Source organism: Podarcis muralis, chromosome 13 (assembly GCF_964188315.1).
Source record: "Podarcis muralis chromosome 13, rPodMur119.hap1.1, whole genome shotgun sequence".
NCBI classification, from domain to species: Eukaryota; Metazoa; Chordata; class Lepidosauria; order Squamata; family Lacertidae; genus Podarcis; species Podarcis muralis.
In genome coordinates, this window is record NC_135667.1 from 31,269,321 (window position 1) to 31,290,985 (window position 21,665).

Below are 21,665 nucleotides of genomic sequence, written 5' to 3' on the forward strand. Positions count from 1 at the left end.
TCAACCCTCCCACACCCCAAGCAACATCAGTTCCTCTCCACACAGGGTTATGCAGATGCACAAGCCAGAGAGAACAAACAGATCAAGCTTCTTCAACAATTTATCAGGTGCTAGAAGGAAAGGCTGCTTTTGGTAGGCCAGACGCCATTACCTGGATTGATCTCACGATAGGTTCCAATGCCATAGGCATCTACGATGTTCTGAAACCCAGCGGTGAACTTGTTTGTCTTGTTGTATGTGGGTGGCGTCTGGTTGGTCTGCATCCTATTCAGGATGGAGGGGACAGTAGATCCACTGTGCTCCTGTTACACACAAACACACTGGAGGTTAGCTTGTTGTGGAGCAGAAACCAAGATCCACTTATCACCACACACTTTTCGTTATCATTTAGAAAGCTCTTGTAGGTTACTACTCTGCAGGCTCCCTGAACAGCTGCGTTTTGTTTCCGACGGATGCAAATTACATGATCAGGCATGTTTCCAAAGGCAAGAGAGATCGCACCGGATTAGCTTCTGAGCCTCTAACAGCAAATCAATTAATGTATTCCAGTCCTTCTCCCAGTCAAGTGCCTTAAGGCAGGAAGGTGTGCGTGTATTAAAATGTCCTGTGCATTATGTGAAAACAAACAGCGCGTCAGACGAGCTTTTAAAACCCAGTGGGGAAAAATCTACTCGTCACCATCCAAAGGAGTCCAGAACTAGAAGAATTCAGTTGTCCTAACGCTACAGAGTCAGAAAGGGGATCCAAGCTGTGGGTGTATCTTTGTTATAGGCTAAAAATTCTAGGCGAGTCTCTTCCCTTCAGAAAGAAGTGAGGAATCTGGGCCAAAGGCCGTGTTTGTTTTCAAAGTCAGACAGATTTCAAATGAGTGCACTGTGCTCTTCTCCCGTTTAGAGGGTGGAGACAAAAAGGGGAAGAAATAAATTGCCACTGAAATATCCACACAAATATCAGAGTTGGAGAAGAAGCACGTTTGTCAAGGCCAGAGCAGTACTTTGTGTCCACACACGAAACTAGCCACGGCTATTCTGCAGTCCTGTTTAGACTCAGGACACCTGTATCCAAAAACCAAGAGTCTTTTGGGGAAAGCAGCAGATTTTGCTTCCAAGACCAATGGGATTCCCCCCATGTTTTGCCTATAAAGATGCTTTCACTGGAAGTGTGCACCAGCAGTGTTTTCAGGGCATAGCAGTAGAGCCAGAGTGGTATGAATTGTACTTACTGTGCCCCGCCTGAGGGCGAACTGGATGGAGTCAAGGTCAGCAACAGGACACCAGACTTCGGCAATGAGACATTTCTGGGTCACATCAATGTTGCAGAGGTTCAGGGTGTGGTAGATGGCCTTCATCTTGCGCACCTTTATGAACCAGACACGGACGTTCTTGGCAGCAGCCTGCAGGACCCTCTGTCGGTGATCCTCGGTTTGGTTCAGCACCTGAAGGGGAAGAGGGATCATGTCACATAAGGCCAGGCTCAAGAGATGCTGAACCGCATTCCAACACTGTCTAATTCTGAGAGTTCTGCTGTAACAGAAGATACAGGAAGCCTGGAACAAAGACTGTGGTTGTGTATAGTACAGATTTTGCATCCAGAAAACAAGGAATTACGTGCTCCAATTAAAATAAATGCAATTACCCATAGTCTTAACGTGCAATGTTTGTTCTGCTTTGCATTAACCAAGGAAAGATGAGACTCAAATGGGGCGTTCATCATTCTCTACCCTATCATCTATGGAAATTTTACTTAGCCCACTCTAGCTTGAGACTTCACATATTTTCAGATCCTATTTTTGCAGCCACTTTATATCTTCCCTCCCCCCCCACCTCCCCCAGATGTTTTTTTGTTGTGCAGCAGACAACCATGTCCATGCCTCCATGGTACAATCCCACAAATCCCTTCCAGCCCAAGAACAACAAGATGTTTAGCTGAAGGCAGAGGGCGGGAATGATAACTACGCAGTGGTGAGGAAGACTGAAAAACGGGGGTGGACAGGACCACCCCTGCTCACGAGCTCTGCAGTTCCAACCGTGTTGTTGCAGTTACATATGCTACATATTCCACAGCATCCCTGCCGAGTACGCCAAAAGAACAAATTGCTTGCATTCCCAGTAAGAGAATGTTCACCCCTGCCCCACCTCTGCTGGCATTTGGTAGGAAAAATGCAGCATGGGGGGGTGGGGAGAGACTGTGTGGGGAGTTTCTCAACTTTGGCAGATTTCTTGTGAAAAAGACCAGATTGCTTCAAAACTTTACATCTGAAAAATGACCATATACACAGAATAGGTCTATTGAAAAGACTAAAACAATATAACCACTCTGGAAGCTATAGCATGGCCAGCTTCTGACAGTACCCATAAACCAACAAATGACCACAAATAGTGCTTTACAGGGGGATAAACAGACCTGCATTTGTTATCTCCACAAGAAGTGCAGCCCATTGCCTCAGGGCAATGGCTGAGCCCAAAGTACTGTGTCAAATTCTACCTTTTTTTTTATTTATTTCACGGAAAGGATCTTCAGTAGGGCCTTTGCTAAAGAAAAATATGTTGAGGCAGAAGAGGGGCTCTGCAAGACTAGGATATCTCAGGTTAAGTTAGCTCCTTGAATTGGGCCAAGAAGCTAGCCAGCAAAGTTAATGGCTAGAGACAAAGGCAGCCCCTGAATGCAAAATAGCCAGTAAGCAGATGGCTTGGCAGTCTTCGAAGGTTACTTTCTGAAATCATCCAGAGAAACCAAAAGCAACTCAAGGCTGGCAGTGAACGCCCTCTAGAAGATCCAAATCAAGTAACGAGATGTGGTGACTTACAGTGCCAAAAACCTCCAAGGTCTAAGAGAATCAGCAAGTAGAAATTCGCCCTGCCAATTCCCAGGAGGAGATAGTCTACAAAGGCTACCAAAGTTGCATACCCAGCCAGGGAAGCAGATTGAAATGACTTAGTAAAGGATGTCTCATTCAGGGAAGCTTAGTCAGCTGTCACAAGGAACACTGGAAAAGTATTGGGACCAGGTTACCTAAAGGACCTTCTTCATCCATATGATCTTGCCTGTGTATTGAGATCAAGTAGGTTGGACAGGCACACAAAAGCATTTTCATTGACCCCACCTTTATGCATTCTTTACTCACTAAGATCGGCATTAATGTTTTTATGCAGGATTTTTAAAAACCATCTATACCACCTTGCTTTTTTCCTGTTGGTGGTATTACAGTGCTGAAATTGAAATTATTTTGAATCATGTATACCTGGAGCTCCTTAAATAGATGTTTTTATTTTACCTATTTTTATTATTGTTTACTATTGTAAGCAGCCTTGTGAGGGTGTCTACCCTGAGATATGGCCTAAAAACACTTCATTAAGGAAATAGTTATAGCCTTAGGGGGGGGGGGGTTGGACCAGAGCCAACATGTCAAAAGTAGGGAATGGTTGCTTAACTGGACCGTTACTGGGAAGAAGGAATGGTGTGTGTTCTTTGATTTGCTTGATGCCCAACGCTCACATATAATTCCTGCGATGCTACTTGAGCATGTGAACTTCACAAGTGCAGCACAGAAGCTTGCCGACAGAAGGAGGGACAGTTTGCCCCTCTTGTCCAGTAAAGAAATGTACACTGACAGCAGCCACAGCCTAAAAGGCACTGGAAAACAGGCGCAACAGGAGGGTGCTTAAAGCCACACCTGATTCTAGGGACACCTGGCCGTTAGCTTTCACAGCCAAATTATCTGTCCGCTTAGATCAATGAACACCACACACCCCTATTAGAGTATACAATTGAAGATAAACTTCCCTGAGGGTAGCAAACCACAAAAGGGAACAATTCAGAGCTCAGGAGGAGCATCAAGGGGAAAAACCTGATTGTTTCCCACCCCCACATAATTCATACCATCTGAAGGTCATCGATCCTGGTGTTGACTCCAGCAGCCATTTCCTTCCTTTCCTGTGGAGTTTCTGGACAGGGGTAGAGAGACGCCCGGAATCTGAAAGGCACACAGTCTGCTCAGTGACAAAGTGACAACACAGCTAACATGATGGAGTGCTCACCACTTGAAAGCCAGCTCTACATGAATTTGGAATGAGCTGCTTGAACTCCAAGAACCTCCCGTATTTCCAACTTGCTTACCCTTCACAGATCTTCTTGACTCGGTTTTTCAGCTGGTCACCTTGGAAGAAAATAATGAACACCGACTTGTGCACATAGTCCCCCTAGAAGAGAAGGGGGAAAACCAATGCAGAGAGAAGCCTTCAAAAAACAGCAGAAAAAGCTTCTGGGGTTAGGCCTTCAAAACCTTTAACACTAATATGGAGCCATTTCCTGGGTCTCAACTACACACACACACACCCAAGCAGCCTGCCAACATCTGTAGCATTAGGGAGCCTTTCAAAATGTATCCAGTTCCACCTCAGACCCTGCAAGGCTCTCATACGTGTTCCAGGGAGAGGCTACCAAGTAAACTCATTGTGCTTTTGCAGAATAATTGAGGGGGGCAGGGGAGGAGGAGAAGCAGAGATTAATAACCCTATCTAATTAAGCTTGGCTGGTATAAAGAGGAATTGCAATGTAACCAGAGAACCCAGGCAGATAAGCCTAGCAGCTGAACAAGGACGTGATCTGCAGTAAACAAGCAGAAGGAAAAGGAGTAAATGGAAAGGAACTGATGTATGCGGTGGACTTTAGAGTCCAAACCCTTGAACTCTCCGGGGAGGCCAGGAGTGCATTCTTCAGGCAGCTGGCTGGGCTCAGATAGCGACTTCCCCCCCTTCCTGCATTTGTTCAAGAACAAGACACCGGGCTACCTCCATTAGGAAACTTTTGTGCAGCCTTGATGAGAATAGGGGCATTGAGTGGGTGCAACCTTGTTGTCCGTTACACTTTCCTCTGCTAAGGATGAAGGCAGCTGATTGCTATGATTCCGACTGCCTTCTCTAAGACAAAGACATTCTGAATCCTAAGCTGGGACTGTGCTTTAAAAATATATATCCCACCCCACAAACAGCTGGTTTCTGCAGCATATACAGACATGCAAATGAAGGAAAAATGAAAAGAGTTGCTTATTTTGGACATTAGCGGACAGGTGGTAGGAACAAAATAAACCTTGGCTAGGGGCTTCAAACTGTGTTATGGGGGGGAAGAGAAACCTCTTTTCTGCCTCTCACGCACCCATCTAAACTGTGTTATGGGGGGAAGAGAAACCTCTTTTCTGCCTCTCACGCACCCATCTAAACTGTGTTATGGGGGGAAGAGAAACCTCTTTTCTGCCTCTCACGCACCCATCTAAACTTTTCACAAATCCTAATTTCACCTTCATTGTAACTGGTGTTTGGTTTCTCAAACAAGACACCCAAGAGTCAAGCCTGCCTGGAAGCATTTCCCAAGACTTAGGGTAACCCCTGAGCCCAAACTCTAGAGTAGCTGGCATTATTCAAGCTCCATACTACTTACTATCTCATAATAATAATAATAATAATAATAATAATAATAATAATAATAATAATAATTTATTTCTACCCCGCCCATCTGGCTGGGTACCATTATTTGTCCTCACTACTAACCCTGTTGATACCGTTAGTTGTTTAAGTTAACAAAAACAGGTCCATATGTGTCATTTAACGGTGCGTTTCAGGATCCGTTTTGATTACATTTTAAAACATGTGACAAATTTAAATATTACAGCACACCTACGTTAGAATATGCAAACATGTACTTAAATCAAGTCTATCCAATATTTAGAGAGCATTTGGTTTTTGAGCTCATTCATCTAGCTTAATGTTCTTCTTTAGTAGACTAAAACCATACATAGCAAAAACTTCAACTGAGAATATCTTTTTAAGGATATTGACTTAAAACTCTTTTGAGGATGTATTTGAGGGTACTGAGATAAAAGGTGACTTCTATAAGTGAATTGTTAAGCTGTCAAAAGAAAAGACCACTTTTAAAATTTCACGATCCTACACCTCCCCATAATGAGGGCATTATCAAATGGCTTCAAAGCAAGAATGCAGTTATATTTCCGATCCAATTAAAATATGACTTCTCCCTGATCCACAATAGAAGTCAAGCTTTTGTTAAGAAGAACACACTGTAAGAAGTTATGCTGCAAGCTTTCATCTCGACAGCCCACAGCAGCCTGCGGCTGCAAAAGCAGTCCTTATACCGTCACAGGGTCCTCCAGCGGATTTTCAATTTCAGCCTGACGCAAGAAGACATTTCCACGACACACCCTCCACAGCATCCGCTCAAAGGTAGGGATCCGCTCACGATTGATCACACCAGCCACAAATCTGAACACAATGGAAGTCACACAAAAATAAAAGAAATTAGTACGCATTCAGCAATGTTCTGTTCAGTGCAGGACCTGGAAGACACACAGACAGATACTGTAAAGGCAACAGAAAGCAAGAGAGGGACCCAACATCAACGGTTTGGTGAATATGAAAGGGAAACAAGCCACTGTCTATGCAATTTTATTTTTTAAAAAAGGTAGGATTCAAACTCTGTTTCTTCCAGCATTAAGAACTACCTGACTTTTAGAAAACATCTGAAGGCAGCCCTGTTTAGGGAAGTTTTTAATGTTTGATTCTATTTTTAATATTCTGTTGGGAGCATTATTATTATTATTATTATGAAGCCACTTTTGCTCTTTTGTGCTGTGCCTATAGAAAGGCTTGACACACTGTGGCTAAGGAAGCAGAACTATGGTTTGGCATGACATATAAACTGGCAACCCTTGTTTCATAATTGACCAGCAAAGCAGGATGGGGAACCGTGCTTTGAGGTGGATTTGTGAATCATGATTTGCGATGTGATGTCTGAATTGACCAGCTATAGGTTACAGTCTACTCCCAAAGACTGCTACACCAAGGAGAGAGGCATAATCTTATGGCACTGAGTGTTGAAACAAAGGAAAAACAAAAGCAGCCAAGCACTCTACACACCACATAGTATACCTGCTGTATGTTCGGAACCTCAAACCATTATGGGTTCTAGATAGTTAGTTCAAAGCGTGATTGACATTAACATCTGAGCTGAGGCAAAAATTAGCAAATGTTATAGAAATAAGACCTAAAGAAGCTACATTCTCAAAGAGCTGGAAGTCTGCTGCAGGACACTATTTGTTAAAATGGCCCATTTAACAACGATTCATTCTTCAGCAATTATATAAAAAAACTAAGATGCACCACAGAAAATAAAACAAGTGAATATCAAGTGCAATACTAGATGAAATCAAACATGAGAATGGAAGCTGAACAAAATTCATGCAGACAGAAACACATAGGATTGTCATTTTGCCTGAATTTTGCATGCTAATAGAAGGACAAATTTAGTAGATCTTTAACTGAAAATCATTATTTCCATGTCAACCTTTCAGAATCTGAACAAAATCCACTATTGTGTAAATCTAGAACTCTGTTTATCAATTGTTGGTGCACATAAAAGGCATCCATAGCAGCTGTCAAGGCTATCCAAATATCAAAGCAGCACTACAAGGAGATAGAGTGAAGAGTGAAAACTGATAAGCTGCAGAAATTCTACATTATCTGCACAGCCTGGGGCCAATATTTATTCAGTTCTTTACATTTCCAAAAACACAAAAGTGGAACTGCTGTCACTTAACTGCTTTTCTGTCAACAATCTGGCACAAGATGCATCCTGTTCAATCAGATCTAGTACTGAGCAACTTAATTCAGACTCAGCTAAATAATATTAACACCAAGAAATAGCTTGCTCTCCTCCAAGGAATCAAGAATAGTATGGAAGAATGCAAACCCAAGTCCTACGGCCTTAACCAATCATGCCTGATGCGCAGAAGAGATCCTACAGAACACAACCGACGCTGCTGAAAAATGAAAGTTGCACGTACCCTAACCGTAGCGGGGTTCCTCTTCCCAGTTCACTCGGCTCCAGCAGAGACGAAGACTCCTCCAACAGGTCGGGATCCGCCATCTGCTGATGATGCAATTCAGCCTGAATTCACAAATCAATTAACATCTAATGAAACTAGTTAGTGGCATGCAGGGGGATGAGGAACCAGGAGATGGATGGAGAGAAGCAAAGAAATACCAAAGGAGGAAAAAATGAAAGAAGAGAAGGCTCTAGGAGGATGTGAAGAAAAGGTGAGCAAGGCATCTCCACAAAGCCAACAGAAGGAGAGCGACATGATGCTTGCGAAACACAGAACTTCCAAGCTGGACATAAAAACTGCAAGTTAAGCTCCGAAGAAATATGGTGGGAAATGGGCAATCCCTCATTCAAGCCTCTGCAGACTTTTGAAAAAGGAGTCACCCCCCCTTTAAATGCCACCATGAACTATGCAGCTGCTCTGTACTCTAGTACAAGCTATCAGCCTCAGCAAAGATGCTCCAGGCTCAATAGAGAGAAGCGAACATGTACATAGAAGTTGGAAGAAAGGCAAGAGGTTGTCTGGCCAAGAACTGGATGATATATACCAGCTTCCTCAAACTTGGGTCTCCAGCTCTTGTTGGACTACAATTCCCATCACCCTACCTATCAACCAGCAGTTGTGGATGATGGGAATTATAGTCCAACTGGAGACTCAAGTTTGGGAAACACTGCTATATACACAGGGCTGTGTATACTATGAACCTTAGAGAGAAGATAACAAAATATCAAAATTCTGCTATAAAGTAAACCATGTTCTACACTAAACAAAGTTAAGTGTCAGTGGGCTATGATTAAGCAAACTAAAGTGCCTACCTACTTGTACTGTAATTTATTCTGCTTCTTTTACTAACGGGGAATAGCAAGAGTTACGTAGGGCACTGAAGCTCAGTCCTGGAAAGCCTCCCAGCCCCTGTTCAATTTTCTGTGATTTCAGCAGGCATTTCCTATGTATTTTTCCTGCCTAGTTTCATGGCCAGAGGGGTATAAACCTTTGCTTTATTTATTTATTTATTTACTTACTTACTTATTTAATAAAATGTATATACTGCTTGATTGGAAAAAGAAACCTCAAAGTGGTTTACGAAAGATGAAACAGTAAAGTCAAGAAAAATTTACAACCCTACTTTAAAACATAGGTAAAGGTAAAAGGTAAAGGTACCCCTGCCCGTACGGGCCAGTCTTGCCAGACTCTGGGGTTGTGCGCCCATCTCACTTAAGAGGCCGGGGGCCAGCGCTGTCCGGAGACACTTCCGGGTCACGTGGCCAGCGTGTCAAAGCTGCATCTGGCGAGCCAGCGCAGCACACGGAAACGCCGTTTACCTTCCCGCCAGTAAGCGGTCCCTATTTATCTACTTGCACCCAGGGGTGCTTTTGAACTGCTAGGTTGGCAGGCGCTGGGACCGAGCAACGGGAGCGCACCCCGCCGCGGGGATTCGAACCGCCGACCTTTCGATCGGCAAGCCCTAGGCGCTGAGGCTTTTACCCACAGCGCCACCCGCGTCCCTTAGTTTAAAACATACAAACGTTTAAAGTACTAAAACATATTTAAGATTGCTTTAAGAAATATGTGGATTTTAGGGTGCTTATACCCAACACCAGGGCCTAAAAAATTGAACCAGAATTCTGCAAGCTGAATCAGAACTTAGGCAAATCATCATAATATTCTATTATGAATGATTTATTATGAAATGTGATTGCTCTGTCCAATTTATTCTGCTTTTGCTATCTGTACGTGGCGAAGAACATGGAAGACCCAGCGACAAATAATAGAAATCTCATTAGCAGTCCTCACTGGCTTCCGAGATTTCAGCAGGATTCGCCCACACACTTCCAAGAATACTCAGTCATAATGGCTAGAAAAGGGCTTTTATTATTTCTTTTTATTTCAATATGATCAAGAAGCCAGGTTCTAAAGTTACAGCATAATCTTGTCTTATACCAAGTTCTGTGCTTCTTGTACAGAACATACACAGCCCCGATTTATTTGACCAGACTGTCCTTGCAGGAAGATCTGAAGAGGAACAAGATAATTTTATATCCCCCAAATGCAAATAACTTGCTACTTCTGCACCTTGGGTGAACCCCACAAAAGGGACTTTTGACACCCTTTCCCCCCTGCATGCTTTATTTCGAACAAAGCATGCATGACTTAGAACATTTGTACACATTTGTTTATTATTTAATTTCTTTTATGAATTGTTTCCTCTAAAACATCTTTTTAGCTCTTCATCTTTTTAGCTGGAATTCACGACTTAATCATTTCCCCCTGTAACCTGCTGGCTAAGACTTAATGGAAACTTAACTTGCGCAAGCGCTCATGTTATAGCTCAGGAAGGATGTTGATGCTACACCCTCAGAGGCAGCATTAACATGACAAAACAGTCAAAATCATTTCCACCTTGACACAGCCCATACGGTAAAGAAACCACTGGGAGAAAAGAAGCAGATGTAGCTTTAAAATAAGACATCACCTTTCAACATGCATGCAAGGGGCTCCTGCAAATGAGGGGCATGAGAATCCGAAGACACACATATCAGACCAAGCAACTGGCCATGAGTACAGACCACAGTCCAGCAGCACAGGGAGACTGATTTGCTATTCAGAACGCAAAGGGGCTCCTAAGATATCCCCCGAAAGCACAAGCTTTCGGCAACAGGGTAATAAGGTAGGAGCGTGCTGAAATATGCTCCCCTGGTCTTCCAATTCCTTCTCTGATCTATAGCAGGAATGTTGAACTTGTGACCTCTCCAGATAATATTAGATGACAACTCTCATCATCCATGCCCACTGACCATGCTGATGAGAGTCCAACAACATCTGAAGGGCCACAGGTTCCCCATCCAATATCCACAGTCACAATACTTCAAGGAGGAGAGGACAGAGAGTAAAGAAAGAGCAATGAGTGGAGGGACGCCCTGTTCCCCATCCTTTGGACCTCCGGGGAAACTCAACAAACTTGCTGCGCCTGGAACTGGGTGTGAAGAGGACAGCTGAATGGTCACAGCTGTGGGCAGCTTGAGGAAGTACTATCCACCTTGGCTTCCCATTAAGAGTCTAGAGTGAGAGACTAGGGTGCTATCTTCCCCTATCTATTTCATTCTACATGTAGCAAAACAGATGTGTGGGGTAAGTCCCACGTAAGAAATGCGTAGGCAGGATTCACATGATATCCTGGCAGAAAGCAGTATCATGCGAACTAGCCTTAATTCTTCCATTTTCAACTCTCCAATTCATGATACCGTTTCACAAAAGATAATTTGCTTTCAAGGCCTCTTTGCTCCCTCCTAAATCTCCCCTCGTTGTGCCTACCACCATGCTGAAGTCCCCTGCCTGACTGTTCAAGGAATGCAACAAAGAAAGCAGGAAATAAAATGCCAGCATACTCTATAAAACACAGCTCCTCCAACATACGTACATGGAGAACACAAATGGCTGGGGGTTTTTTAAAGCGAAAGATCTTGAACTGCATTTGCAAGTACAAAAATGTTTATTTCTATTGTACAAGTCCTCCAATTATGTTACAGGGAGCCTCCCCGTGCAAAGGAGGGAAAATGGAAGTCAGCAAGGGGCAGGGAGGTAGAGACTTGCTTCAAACCTTGTGCCACCCTTGCCATCAACTTGATGACAATGTCTTAGCTTTTGTTTATTGTTTGGGAGGGCCAAGCTCAGACCCAGTGATAGTTCCTCCTAAAGAGGATTGAATTGTATCAGCATCTCTTATACCAACAAGCAGCAACCATCCCACAACTTGAAGAAGAAAGGCACAATCAGAAAGCTTTCCTACAAGAGCGTCCTTTTTATGGCATTTTATGTTTTATTGTACTTGGGTATTACTTTTACACCACCTTAGTATTTTTCTTTTAATATGAGAGGCACTCTATAAATACTTTAGCTGTTGTCCAGGGTGTGCAGCTCAAGGTCTTTCTGCAATGGATATACAAAATATCACACACACACACACACACACACACACACGCCCTTGAGCAAATGACAAGAGTAAACACAGATACAGTTTTCACAGTCCGCAACAACTGCAGCAGGGACCACCAAAAGGAGGAACAGATGACAGATGGAGAATGAGAACTAAGGAATGAAGATGATGACAGAAAAGAAAGAATCCAGAGGAAAGAGATGGAAACTGCATGCCATTAACCATTACTTTTCCAGTCTTCTTCCAGTCTACTCTGGGGCACTTATGGTTAATAGATCCAGAGATATTTCTCCAGTTCTTACTGTTCTTCACAAAGCAAAAATATGAAGACCGAGAAAAGAATCACCATTTTAGCAGAATCAAAACCATTGCGTCCTTTTTCATAGGCAAGAAATGGCTTCGCTGGCATTGTGGTCCCATTCGTTAATTGTCGGGCCCCATCTTCCCTCCTGCAGCTCCCACAACTGAATTCAGGGTCCACAGATCAAAGACTTGCCTTGCAAACCATTTCTTGCTCTCAAATTATGAATATTTCACAAACTCCCCCAAAGTTTTACAAAGTCTTCAAATGTTGAACTGCAGCAGCAAGTTTCTCAGTGGTTTAGAAAAAAAGATGATTGAGCAACAGCTCTGTTGTGCCACCTTAAAAACCGCTCTCTAAATTTGAATCACTGACATGACCATCATCTATTTATGTGAAGCTCTTTCAAAGAACAAACATGAAGCAACTCATGACTCTGAGGAAACTACATTTCAGTGGAAAGTTACACAGTACATACTATTCACCGTGCCCTGCTTAGTCTAAACAGTTGCTCAGATGGGTCCACAATCCTAAAAACATTAAAAAGAGACTTTGTAGAGGCAACTGCACCATTCAGCAAGCACTACTATTCATTATACCGTTTAGATTTTGAAGCTGAAAAGCAGTGAAGGCCTAGCTCTCTTAAGCAGCAGAAGACGTGGCCAAACCTGTGTCTGGAATGTACCACTTCAGACCACAGGTGGAGTTCCAGTGATGGGATGTTCCACCACACAAAATATCCTGTATGCAGAAAGCAGGCGTGCTGCTTAGAAGGGATTGTTCTTTTATATGAAGAAGCACACCATCATGTGATCCTGCTGTAAATGTTCACATTTACGCTTCGTATTTAGTACAAGTAAGCACTTGGAAGAACTGCAACTCCAGCAATGCCCAAGTGGGAAAACTTGGAAAAAACATTTGCTGGACAATGTACTGAAAACAAAAGTTCAGCTGTGGTAAAGGGCACAAATCAAAATCATCACATAACTGATCTAAACTCAATGTCAGGTAGCTGGTGTTGTGCAGTCCAACATAAGGTTGCTCTTCAGCTGGTGTGACACTTAAGTTGGCCATCAAACAACACACAAAGCTCAACATTTACACACATAGATGCAGGTTGCCGAGCCAAAGTAAAATTAACCAGCACTTGTTGCACCAAGATTGGATGCTTCCCCAAACACTACATGTTCAAGTGTTTTTCCACAACTGTGAAGGGTCAGGAACTTCATTTTTATTTCAGAGGCGGAAGTTGAGCATATATCCACTTAATCCTAGCTGTCACATTTCTAAGTGCTCCAGCTGCTTCAAGTATTTCTTGAGGACCATTTCAGCACTGCACCTCAGATGGAACAAGCTGTCCATGCAGCCCCCTGCCTTAGTGCTAGGTGGATGGTTAACAGCAAAGGATCATATCAGAAACGTTAGACAAGCCCTATCACCATGGTCAGCAATTAATTTTTACCAGAGGCCACATTTGTACGGTAATTAAGCTAGGTTATGGCCATTGATGCTCCTGAGAAAAAAGCAATTTTTTGCTTATATATTTGCTTATCCTGTGCAATTTACTCTCAACATTCTGAGATTTCACCAGACACTGCTTTCAATCCTACCTTGGCACCCTTAACAGGCACTCAGTTTAAAATATACATGAGCCAAGGTTCTCAGGATGCTGAATGTCACATTCAATACCAAATTCCACACGTAGATGGCAGCTGCAAAACCCAAAGCACAACTCATGTGTGTGTGTGTGTCCAGGAGGCACCACCCCAACAGACCACAGCTTACAAACTGCTTTTCAACATTTGAAGACAAAGAGCTTAGACCCATTATTGATCATATTCCCCAAGCACCCACATTATCATCCACAAAGCAAGAGCAGAGGCAGCAAAAAACGTGTTATTGTTTTTCAAAGAAGGAAAGCAAGGTCCCATTTTGTTTACCTAACAGATCCATTTTTCTCTGAGTGTTGAATTAGAGAGAGGGTAGCACTACTGGACCACAGGTTTCAGACCTCTACCAGGGCTCCAGCTATCCAAGTTGAACATGAAATATCATGATCTGTTGCAAAAAGCCTCTTAATTGAGTCAGTAACTCTACAGTCTGGGGAACATAAATCTAAACGTGTTCAGTGCCATCATATCACCACCTGGAAGCACAGACCTTTTTAAAGCATTTGTTTGGATTTGCTAGTGACATTCATTTAATGATGTGTCAAAAATAGTTGCTGATCCAGATTTTTTAACTTTTGCCACTTTCTCTACTACCCTTCCTAAATGACTAACAGGACTAGAAAAATCCTAGCCAACTGGCTGCCCAAATGCCTAGAAATCTGAAGGGCACAAGCAGCAAGTCTGAAACACAACAGGGACTCCCAGCCTGACACCTAGGTAAGGCTCAGATTGTGCAAAGCTCTTGGTGACCTGCTCTAACATTGTGCTATTCAAAAGAGGGAGACAGATCACTGTGCATCCATACTTTTCTTTCCGGTCTAGCTAGCAGAAATGAGGCTGGAAATATCCTAGCATCCAGCTTTCCTTATTACTGAAACTTTGATCCTAGCAACTGGGAATCTAGATAGGTGCTCTGCTTTCCAAGCCCTTTTCCATCATGCCCCCAGGAATCTTTCGGGGGTTCTACATGATCAAAGGTTTATACACCATTCTGACAAGTGTCAGAGGAATATTTTACCTAGACATGAACATTGCACATAATGTAAGCCATGGGGTGGCTAGCTCGTATGTTTGCATGAATAATGGAAAACAACTTGTAGAAGTTTCTCGAAATCAAGGGGAGGCACTGCTGCCCAAAACTGCAACTTAAACAAGCGTTCTCAAGAAGAAAAGTGGAAGGTTGTGATGAGCTGGCCCAGCTGCATAAGAAGCAAAAACATCCGATATTCTGACCTCGTCAAAAAACTGCTGAGTTTTGCGCAGTATAAATTTTAATTCCGTCAGCTCCAGGAAGTTCCTTTTCAGGGCTTCCTGGTTGGTATTAATCTCTTTGAGCTCATTTTCAATCTTCTCAAAGTTTGCCTGCAGAAAAAAGAGAAGTAAGGAGAAAGTGAGTTGATTATTAGCTGTCAATATGCTGTAGTAGACGCATCTTTTCCTCGATGTATAAACTGTCAGTTCCTTTAATCTCTCTATTGCCAAATTCAAATCCTATGCTATAATAGAGATAATCTTCTACATTAAAGAACTATTATTTTTACCTTTTACAGCCAGAGATGCCCTTGAACAAATTATATAAATCAGTAACTAAACTGTCATTGGCTGATGCATTTATGATTCCCTTTATTGGAAAACTAGAGCAGTGTTTCCCAACCTTTTTTGGGCAAAGGCACACTTGATTGATGAAAAAAATATCGAGGCACACCACCATTACAGCCCCGTGACGTCAGCGCGCAGCGTCACGCCGGGAGGGACGCACGAAAGTGTAAGTTTCAATTTTTTCCCCTCCCCCTTGCCGGGGAACCTCCAAGCTTTGGGGGTGGGGGGGGAGGAGGCAGCAAAGCGAGGGACTGAGGGACTCCTCCAACTCCTCCTCCTGCTCGTCCACGGCCGGGTAGAGCCGCTTGAGGCGCCGCTTGAGCTCCTTCTCCTGCTCGTTCAGGGCCGGGTCGCCGCCATGAGCGGAGGCGGCGTGGGGGACCCCGCAGGTCAGGGCGAGTCGGCTCGTCAGCTGCCACGACAGGAGCAGGGCGGGCGGCGAGGGGGTGGCTGGGTGGGGGAGATCCCCCTCGGATCTGCTCCCTCTCAGGCTCGGTCGGCGCTGTCACGAAGCGAGACGAGGCTGGAAGGCGCCGCTCTCCTCCTCCCTCCGCAGCAAGCGTGGCCTGGCGCGAATCAAATCGCCGCTCCTGTCCCGTGCGCTCAGGTGGGCAGCTCCAAAGGGGCGCCCGCGTGCGCCGGCTTGGGGTGGCTGCCCAAGCGCCTTCTCTCTCTCGCCTCCTCCCACGAGTTCGGGGTCAGCCTCCCGCTCCTCCTCCGCTTCCTCCTGCCAGCCGCCGGGGTCTTTGGTCGCCGCAGCCTCCCGTCCAAGAAGCACCTTCGCCCAGGCAAGGACGCGCGCGGAGCTGGCGAGCGCCGAGGGGTGGGGCTTTCGCGCCCGCCTCCCGAACCAGGAGGGCCGGGTCGCCGCCGTGAGGGAAGGGCGCCGGGGCGCTGCTGCTGCTGCTGCCGCCGCCGCTCCCAGCAGGCATGGGCCCAGCTGAGGCGGCGGCGGCTGTTGTGGTGGTGGTGGCGATAGCGGGCGGAGGAGGGGGGGGCGGCGGCGGGGCCGAGGTGGCCGGCGGCGGCGGGGGAGGCGGCGGCGGGTGGAGCAGGAGGGCGGCCGAGGCCAGTGAGGGAGTAGGGTTGCCCGGGGCTTGAGGAGCCGTCGCCGGGAGTTGCTGCTGCTGCTGTTGTTGCTGCTGCCCGGACATGCCGGCCTCCTCCTCGTCCGCTGTCTCGCGCTCCTCCCTTTTGCGCGCGCTGCCCCGCCGCCGCCCCATTGGCCGGGTCCTGTCAGCTGATCCTGTGTTATTTCCTGTGTGTGTGTGTGAGGGGAGAATGGAGAGAGAAACCTCGGCACCGCCACCGCGGAGCCGCCCCCGGCTCGACGCGGATCCTCGCCGCCGCCGCCCTGCCTCTCGCCACCCGACTCGCCCGCCTCCCTCCCACGGCACACCAGGCAAGGTCTCGCGGCACATTAGTGTGCCGCGGAACACCGGTTGGGAAACACTGAACTAGAGACCTATAAAAGCTGGGCTCCCATCAAGGCTGTTTGGATGATTGCTTATGAAGTCATGAACAAGTCCTGGAGCAAAACACTTTATTCCCTCATCCCCTATTGTGCACCACCTTCAGAACAAAGACCATGGCTAGTATTAAACCAGAGTTCTTTGTTAATATCTGGACTAAGGAACTCTGGCCTAACCATGGTTAACAAACCAGGAAAATATGTCAGAGTCTTCCCCCAGACTTTTCTGTAAAACTCTATTCAGCAACCAGTTCTAGCTATTTCCTCTGCAATCTGATTTTCCCACTCAATATTTCACTTTTCACAGCCCTGTATCAAGAGAAATAAGCCTTGCAAAACCCCAAGGTGCTATGATTTTACAAGCCACAGTGTTATTTACCTCCAAATCAATCATGTCTCGGGGGAACGGCACCTCTGGATTCTCGCCGGTGTCTGTGATGGGAATGTTGGCCTTCTTAATCTCCTTTTCCACAAACCCTAAAAAGGGGGAGAACTGCAATGAGGGGATGATTTAAGAAGAGCATGTAATATCATATACGTGAGAGAAGGCCTCATGGATCTGCATACCTCCCTTGTGCAACTGATCGTCTGATGCCCCATTCCACCAGACCACACAAACACCTCCACTATGAACATCTCTTCTCACTTAAATAATCTACAAAATGATAGTTTAAAAATCACAGGTCAAAGAAAGTAGATTACTACCATATAATTTTTTTGTTCTGATTTCATGATAGTAGAATGGATGCAGCATGCCTTAATAAGTAACAATTGCTTGAGGACTAGATAATCACATGTCACTCTCCCCAGACCTATACTAAGGAATTTTGACCTTATGGGTTCATTTCCACACAATAAGGACATCTTATACTTTTGCTAGCTGCTACTGGAATCTATTTTCCTTCTATTTTATCTGTTATGCTGCTAACTATCATGTCACGTTATATATCATATTCTCGTGGTTTGGATCCTGTTCTAATTTCTGCAACAATGTACAATATGCAGATTATTTAGCATAGCCACAGAAATCTGGGGAGAGGTTTAAAGCATCCCAGACTGATTTAGCCCCATCAGCCTATGCCAGGCATAGGCAAACTCGGCCCTCCAGATGTTTTGGGACTACAACTCCCATCATCCCTAGCTAACAGGAACAGTGGTCAGGGATGATGGCAATTGTAGTTCCAAACATCTGGAGTTTGCCTATGCCTGGCCTATGTACATGCAAGAGAAAGCAATGACATACTAAGTTTCCTGTCCATCTCTTCACACCTCCGGACTTCATTGACAAATTTACGCTGGAACACATTCACATCAGGGTTTAGCTGTCAATAAGAACAAAACATAATTTCTATCACATGTGTGCAATGACTGAAAACCAGTTGCTGCCCGTCTCCAAACCCTTCTGTACCATTAACTATATTGGTGTGATGTCACAGAAAGCTCATGAACATTTTAACTGTTCAAAGAGAAAATGCAAAGGATTGCTACCTGATCATTAAAAGGTCTATAAAGAGCCCATTTGTTGGTTCCACCACCCTCAGAAGTTCAGAGAGCAGTGGCAGCCCAGGAGAGGGCATTCTCTGCAGCAGCCCCTTTGTTATAGAATTACCTATCTACAGTGGTGAACCTGGCACCTTCACTGTATGATTTTTGTTGTATGCTGCAGACATACCTCTTTCGCCTGGCCTTTGACACTTGAAATATTTTCAGGACCCATCCTATTCTTGTGATTGTAATTTGTTTCACACTGTTTCTAATACTTTATTTTTAAATTGCTGTAACCTGTACTAGGACCTTATGATGAAGGCAAGCATGAAATTGAATACTTGATCATTGTAGGGCACGGAACAATCACTCACAACAAAAGGCAGCAACATTGATAGTTAATACCTTCACAGAATCCAAAGATGCTTCAGTTATATCCTAGTATGGGGGGGGGGGGGGGACCCTTGAGCATAGGTAACAGTTGTCACAAACAGCAACACAATAAATTGTGTGGACCAACAGGGCCAGATACATACATCTCGAAACTGGACCTTCCCAAGTTCTCCCAGTTCACTGACACAGCAATAGGCTGCTTCAGACTGAAGGAAAAGTTGCGCAAGGGTCATTTCTTCACTCCGGAAGAGCTCCCCCATAGTGAGAGAGAACAGGCAGGCAAACTAGGGTGAGAATCCTTTTGCCTTTAAGAGAAAGAAAAAGGAGGATAAATGTAAGACTCACCAGAAAGGTATCAATTCTGTTATCTACCTTTTGGGGTACATGGAAGGCATATATTGTAGATTAATTTATATATCTCTCACGGAGATTGAAAACTAGGACTGGAACACCTCAAACTGAATAAGAGAAGAGCATAAAAATTCTGAAAATATTATGTAAGGATTGTAAAAAAGGAAAGCCTACTCCATGGTGTCTCATTTTTATGTGCCACACACAACTAACCCCTACTATGCAGCACTCTGAATTTCACCTTTCAGTTCCAGCTAATGCTTCATGACCAGCTGCCCATCATGTGGCACCTCTGCAAGCTGCTGCCCCAGAAACACAAGCAGCAGCCTATCAGCTGACAGCCATCTCCAGGGAAAAACTGTTACATAGCACTGCAGCAGATTTAGCTGGTTGCATAGGGATTCAGAGCTTATTTTTACTAAGGGATGGGAGAACATCCGGATGTCATAGTCCACAGGGATTATCCAGTGAAAGTAAAGTCTCATTGGTTTTGCAGTCTCCTCAGTCATGCTGATAAAACAGAAAGTGAGCCACTAATGTCAGGCTTGAGACATAAATGCCACATCAGAATGATATGGGCCTAATCAGAGTCCAGAAATATTTCAATTTATTAACATATAAATGCAGATTTTTTTAAAAAAAAGTGAATCATTTTTTGATCTGCTTGGAAAGTCTTTTTCAAACAGTTGAGGCAAAACACTATGTAGAGATTTATCCAGTCCATACTTTTGTCTTGCTTGCTACTGGTGCTGTAAGCATTTAATGCATCAATGATTGGAATGGTGTTGCTACTGTCCACTTGGTTTTTGATCAGTGGGCAAAAGAGAGAGGTAATTGGGAAATACATGTGAAAATATAGCTTGCTATAATATAGTATAGATCAGAGTTTCCCAAACTGTGCGTCGGTTGCAGTGTGTAGGTGTGTTGCACAAACGGTCCCCACACTCCAACCAGAGCTGGAAAGGAGTTAGCTTAATCTCCAATTTGCTAGTAAAACTGAATTACTGTGTTGTGAAATGATGCATGTCTAAAAAGTGTGTCACCAACATGAAAAGTTTTGAAAGCTCTGACATAACTAATTCAATGAAAATAACACACGGACGCTACTGCTCACTGATGGCTGAGCAGCAAGAGTTAAAAATCAACAGACATTATCCATGCTGAATGCTAACAATTACTGAGACTAGGAGCCTTTCCAAAAAATAAACTACAAATTAACTCTGGCATCTTACTCCAATAAGCCACTCAACAAGAGATGGGGGCATTGCAAGGGCACCACAGCAGCAGTATGACTGAACTTTGAGCTTATCTGCCCAAATGCCTGACAAATTTGTAAGGCCCAACTCCAAGAAAAGTTGCAATTATTATTTTATACAAGCTAAGGTGCAGCAACCGAATCAAATGTCATGCTTGATTACATGCTTTCACGTCAGAAGGGTAGCATTAATGTATTAATAAAGTTAGTAAGTGCTGGATGACAGGAATCTAAAGAATCCTTAAGACTAGAATCCCCATTTCAATTTATTGTCTCTTGAGCTCCCCCACCTCAGTTTTTTTAAAGTGAAGTACATTCTTTCCCCTTTGCAGAACTCTCCATTCTTGTAACTGACTTTAATGCATCTCTTTGATGTGCCAGAGCCCATTTTCACTCAACCCCATCAAAACTTGGGCAATTTCTTTTTATTTCACCCCCTTAGTGAGCAGGAATGTGCCTTCCATCTTCTTATACCTAACACAAAGGCAGGAAGCTGCTGTCACCCCACATTACAACATGAACAGCGACCCCCATCCCTCCCTAAAGAGGGAACAGATGACAAACAGCAGGAGACATCTACTTCTCAGAAACAAATGGGTTAGCAAGTGGCTCCTCCATCACCATCCCATCATCTTATCCATTCAGCGCCGCCTGCCCACAAGAGGGCAACGCCCCAGGTATCACTCCCAGCATGAAACCGGCCTCCTCCCCACACTCTTAAACGTCCCCACAGGTTCTGGAGAGATCCCTCTCCTCCTTCTCAAAGGCACCCATGGGAGAAACCAGCTCGCCCCCTGGGGCGCTCCTGAAACCCAATGACACCCCCACACATTCAAATATAATACCTTCTGCTTCCCCCTCCCACAAGGGGACCTTGGATTAGGCGACCTACCCGCCTAAACTGACCCACCAACGCAGCCGGGCTGCCCCTTGTCTCCCCTCACTGGCCCTCAGCGGAGTATCACGCGCCCCACTCCCACAACCGCAGAGGACAGGGCAGACCCTTTCCCTCCTCCACTAGGCCCCGCGCTCTCCCATGACGCATTGCGTTGCTTCCCCGTATTAACCGCCTTTCAACGCCCCCCGCCGCGCCGCCTCCCCCACCCCCCGCCCCGCACCTTGGAAAGGGCTTCGCCGACGCAGACCTTTAAACGCCGCACCAAAAACAAGCCGCAGCACCTGCTCCGACAAAGCGGCAACCAACCCACCCCCCACCAGCTTCCGCTGATGACGCCACTGCGTAGGTGCGCGGCGCCCGCCTTCCCTTCTTCCGCCCGGCCGGGTGGTGTTGCTTAGCAACAGGGCCCGCGCC

At 45.0% G+C, this 21,665-nt stretch overlaps 1 protein-coding gene across 10 annotated transcripts in view; it reads right to left on the minus strand.

The window, feature by feature from the left end:
- Positions 1 to 21,623, minus strand: part of ATP6V0A1 (ATPase H+ transporting V0 subunit a1) — a 44,009-nt gene extending 22,386 nt beyond the window's left edge. For 4 of the 10 annotated variants that reach the window (XM_028702371.2, XM_028702370.2, XM_028702368.2 and 1 more), the window contains exons 1-11: positions 21,472 to 21,613; positions 18,891 to 19,052; positions 18,113 to 18,191; positions 17,249 to 17,346; positions 15,033 to 15,161; positions 7,856 to 7,959; positions 6,149 to 6,275; positions 4,117 to 4,199; positions 3,880 to 3,973; positions 1,223 to 1,435; positions 152 to 302 (exon numbers count right to left, since the gene is read on the minus strand). In XM_028702371.2, the coding sequence (XP_028558204.1) occupies positions 152 to 302; positions 1,223 to 1,435; positions 3,880 to 3,973; positions 4,117 to 4,199; positions 6,149 to 6,275; positions 7,856 to 7,959; positions 15,033 to 15,161; positions 17,249 to 17,346; positions 18,113 to 18,191; positions 18,891 to 19,007 (1,195 nt within the window). In that variant the 5' untranslated portion in view covers positions 19,008 to 19,052; positions 21,472 to 21,613. Of the gene's footprint in view, positions 1 to 151; positions 303 to 1,222; positions 1,436 to 3,879; positions 3,974 to 4,116; positions 4,200 to 6,148; positions 6,276 to 7,855; positions 7,960 to 15,032; positions 15,162 to 17,248; positions 17,347 to 18,112; positions 18,192 to 18,890; positions 19,053 to 21,198; positions 21,222 to 21,245; positions 21,364 to 21,471 lie in introns of those variants that run through there. The other 6 variants (XM_028702373.2, XM_028702372.2, XM_028702369.2 and 3 more) reach the window with 4 other exon arrangements.
- Positions 21,624 to 21,665: the final 42 nt, after the last annotated feature.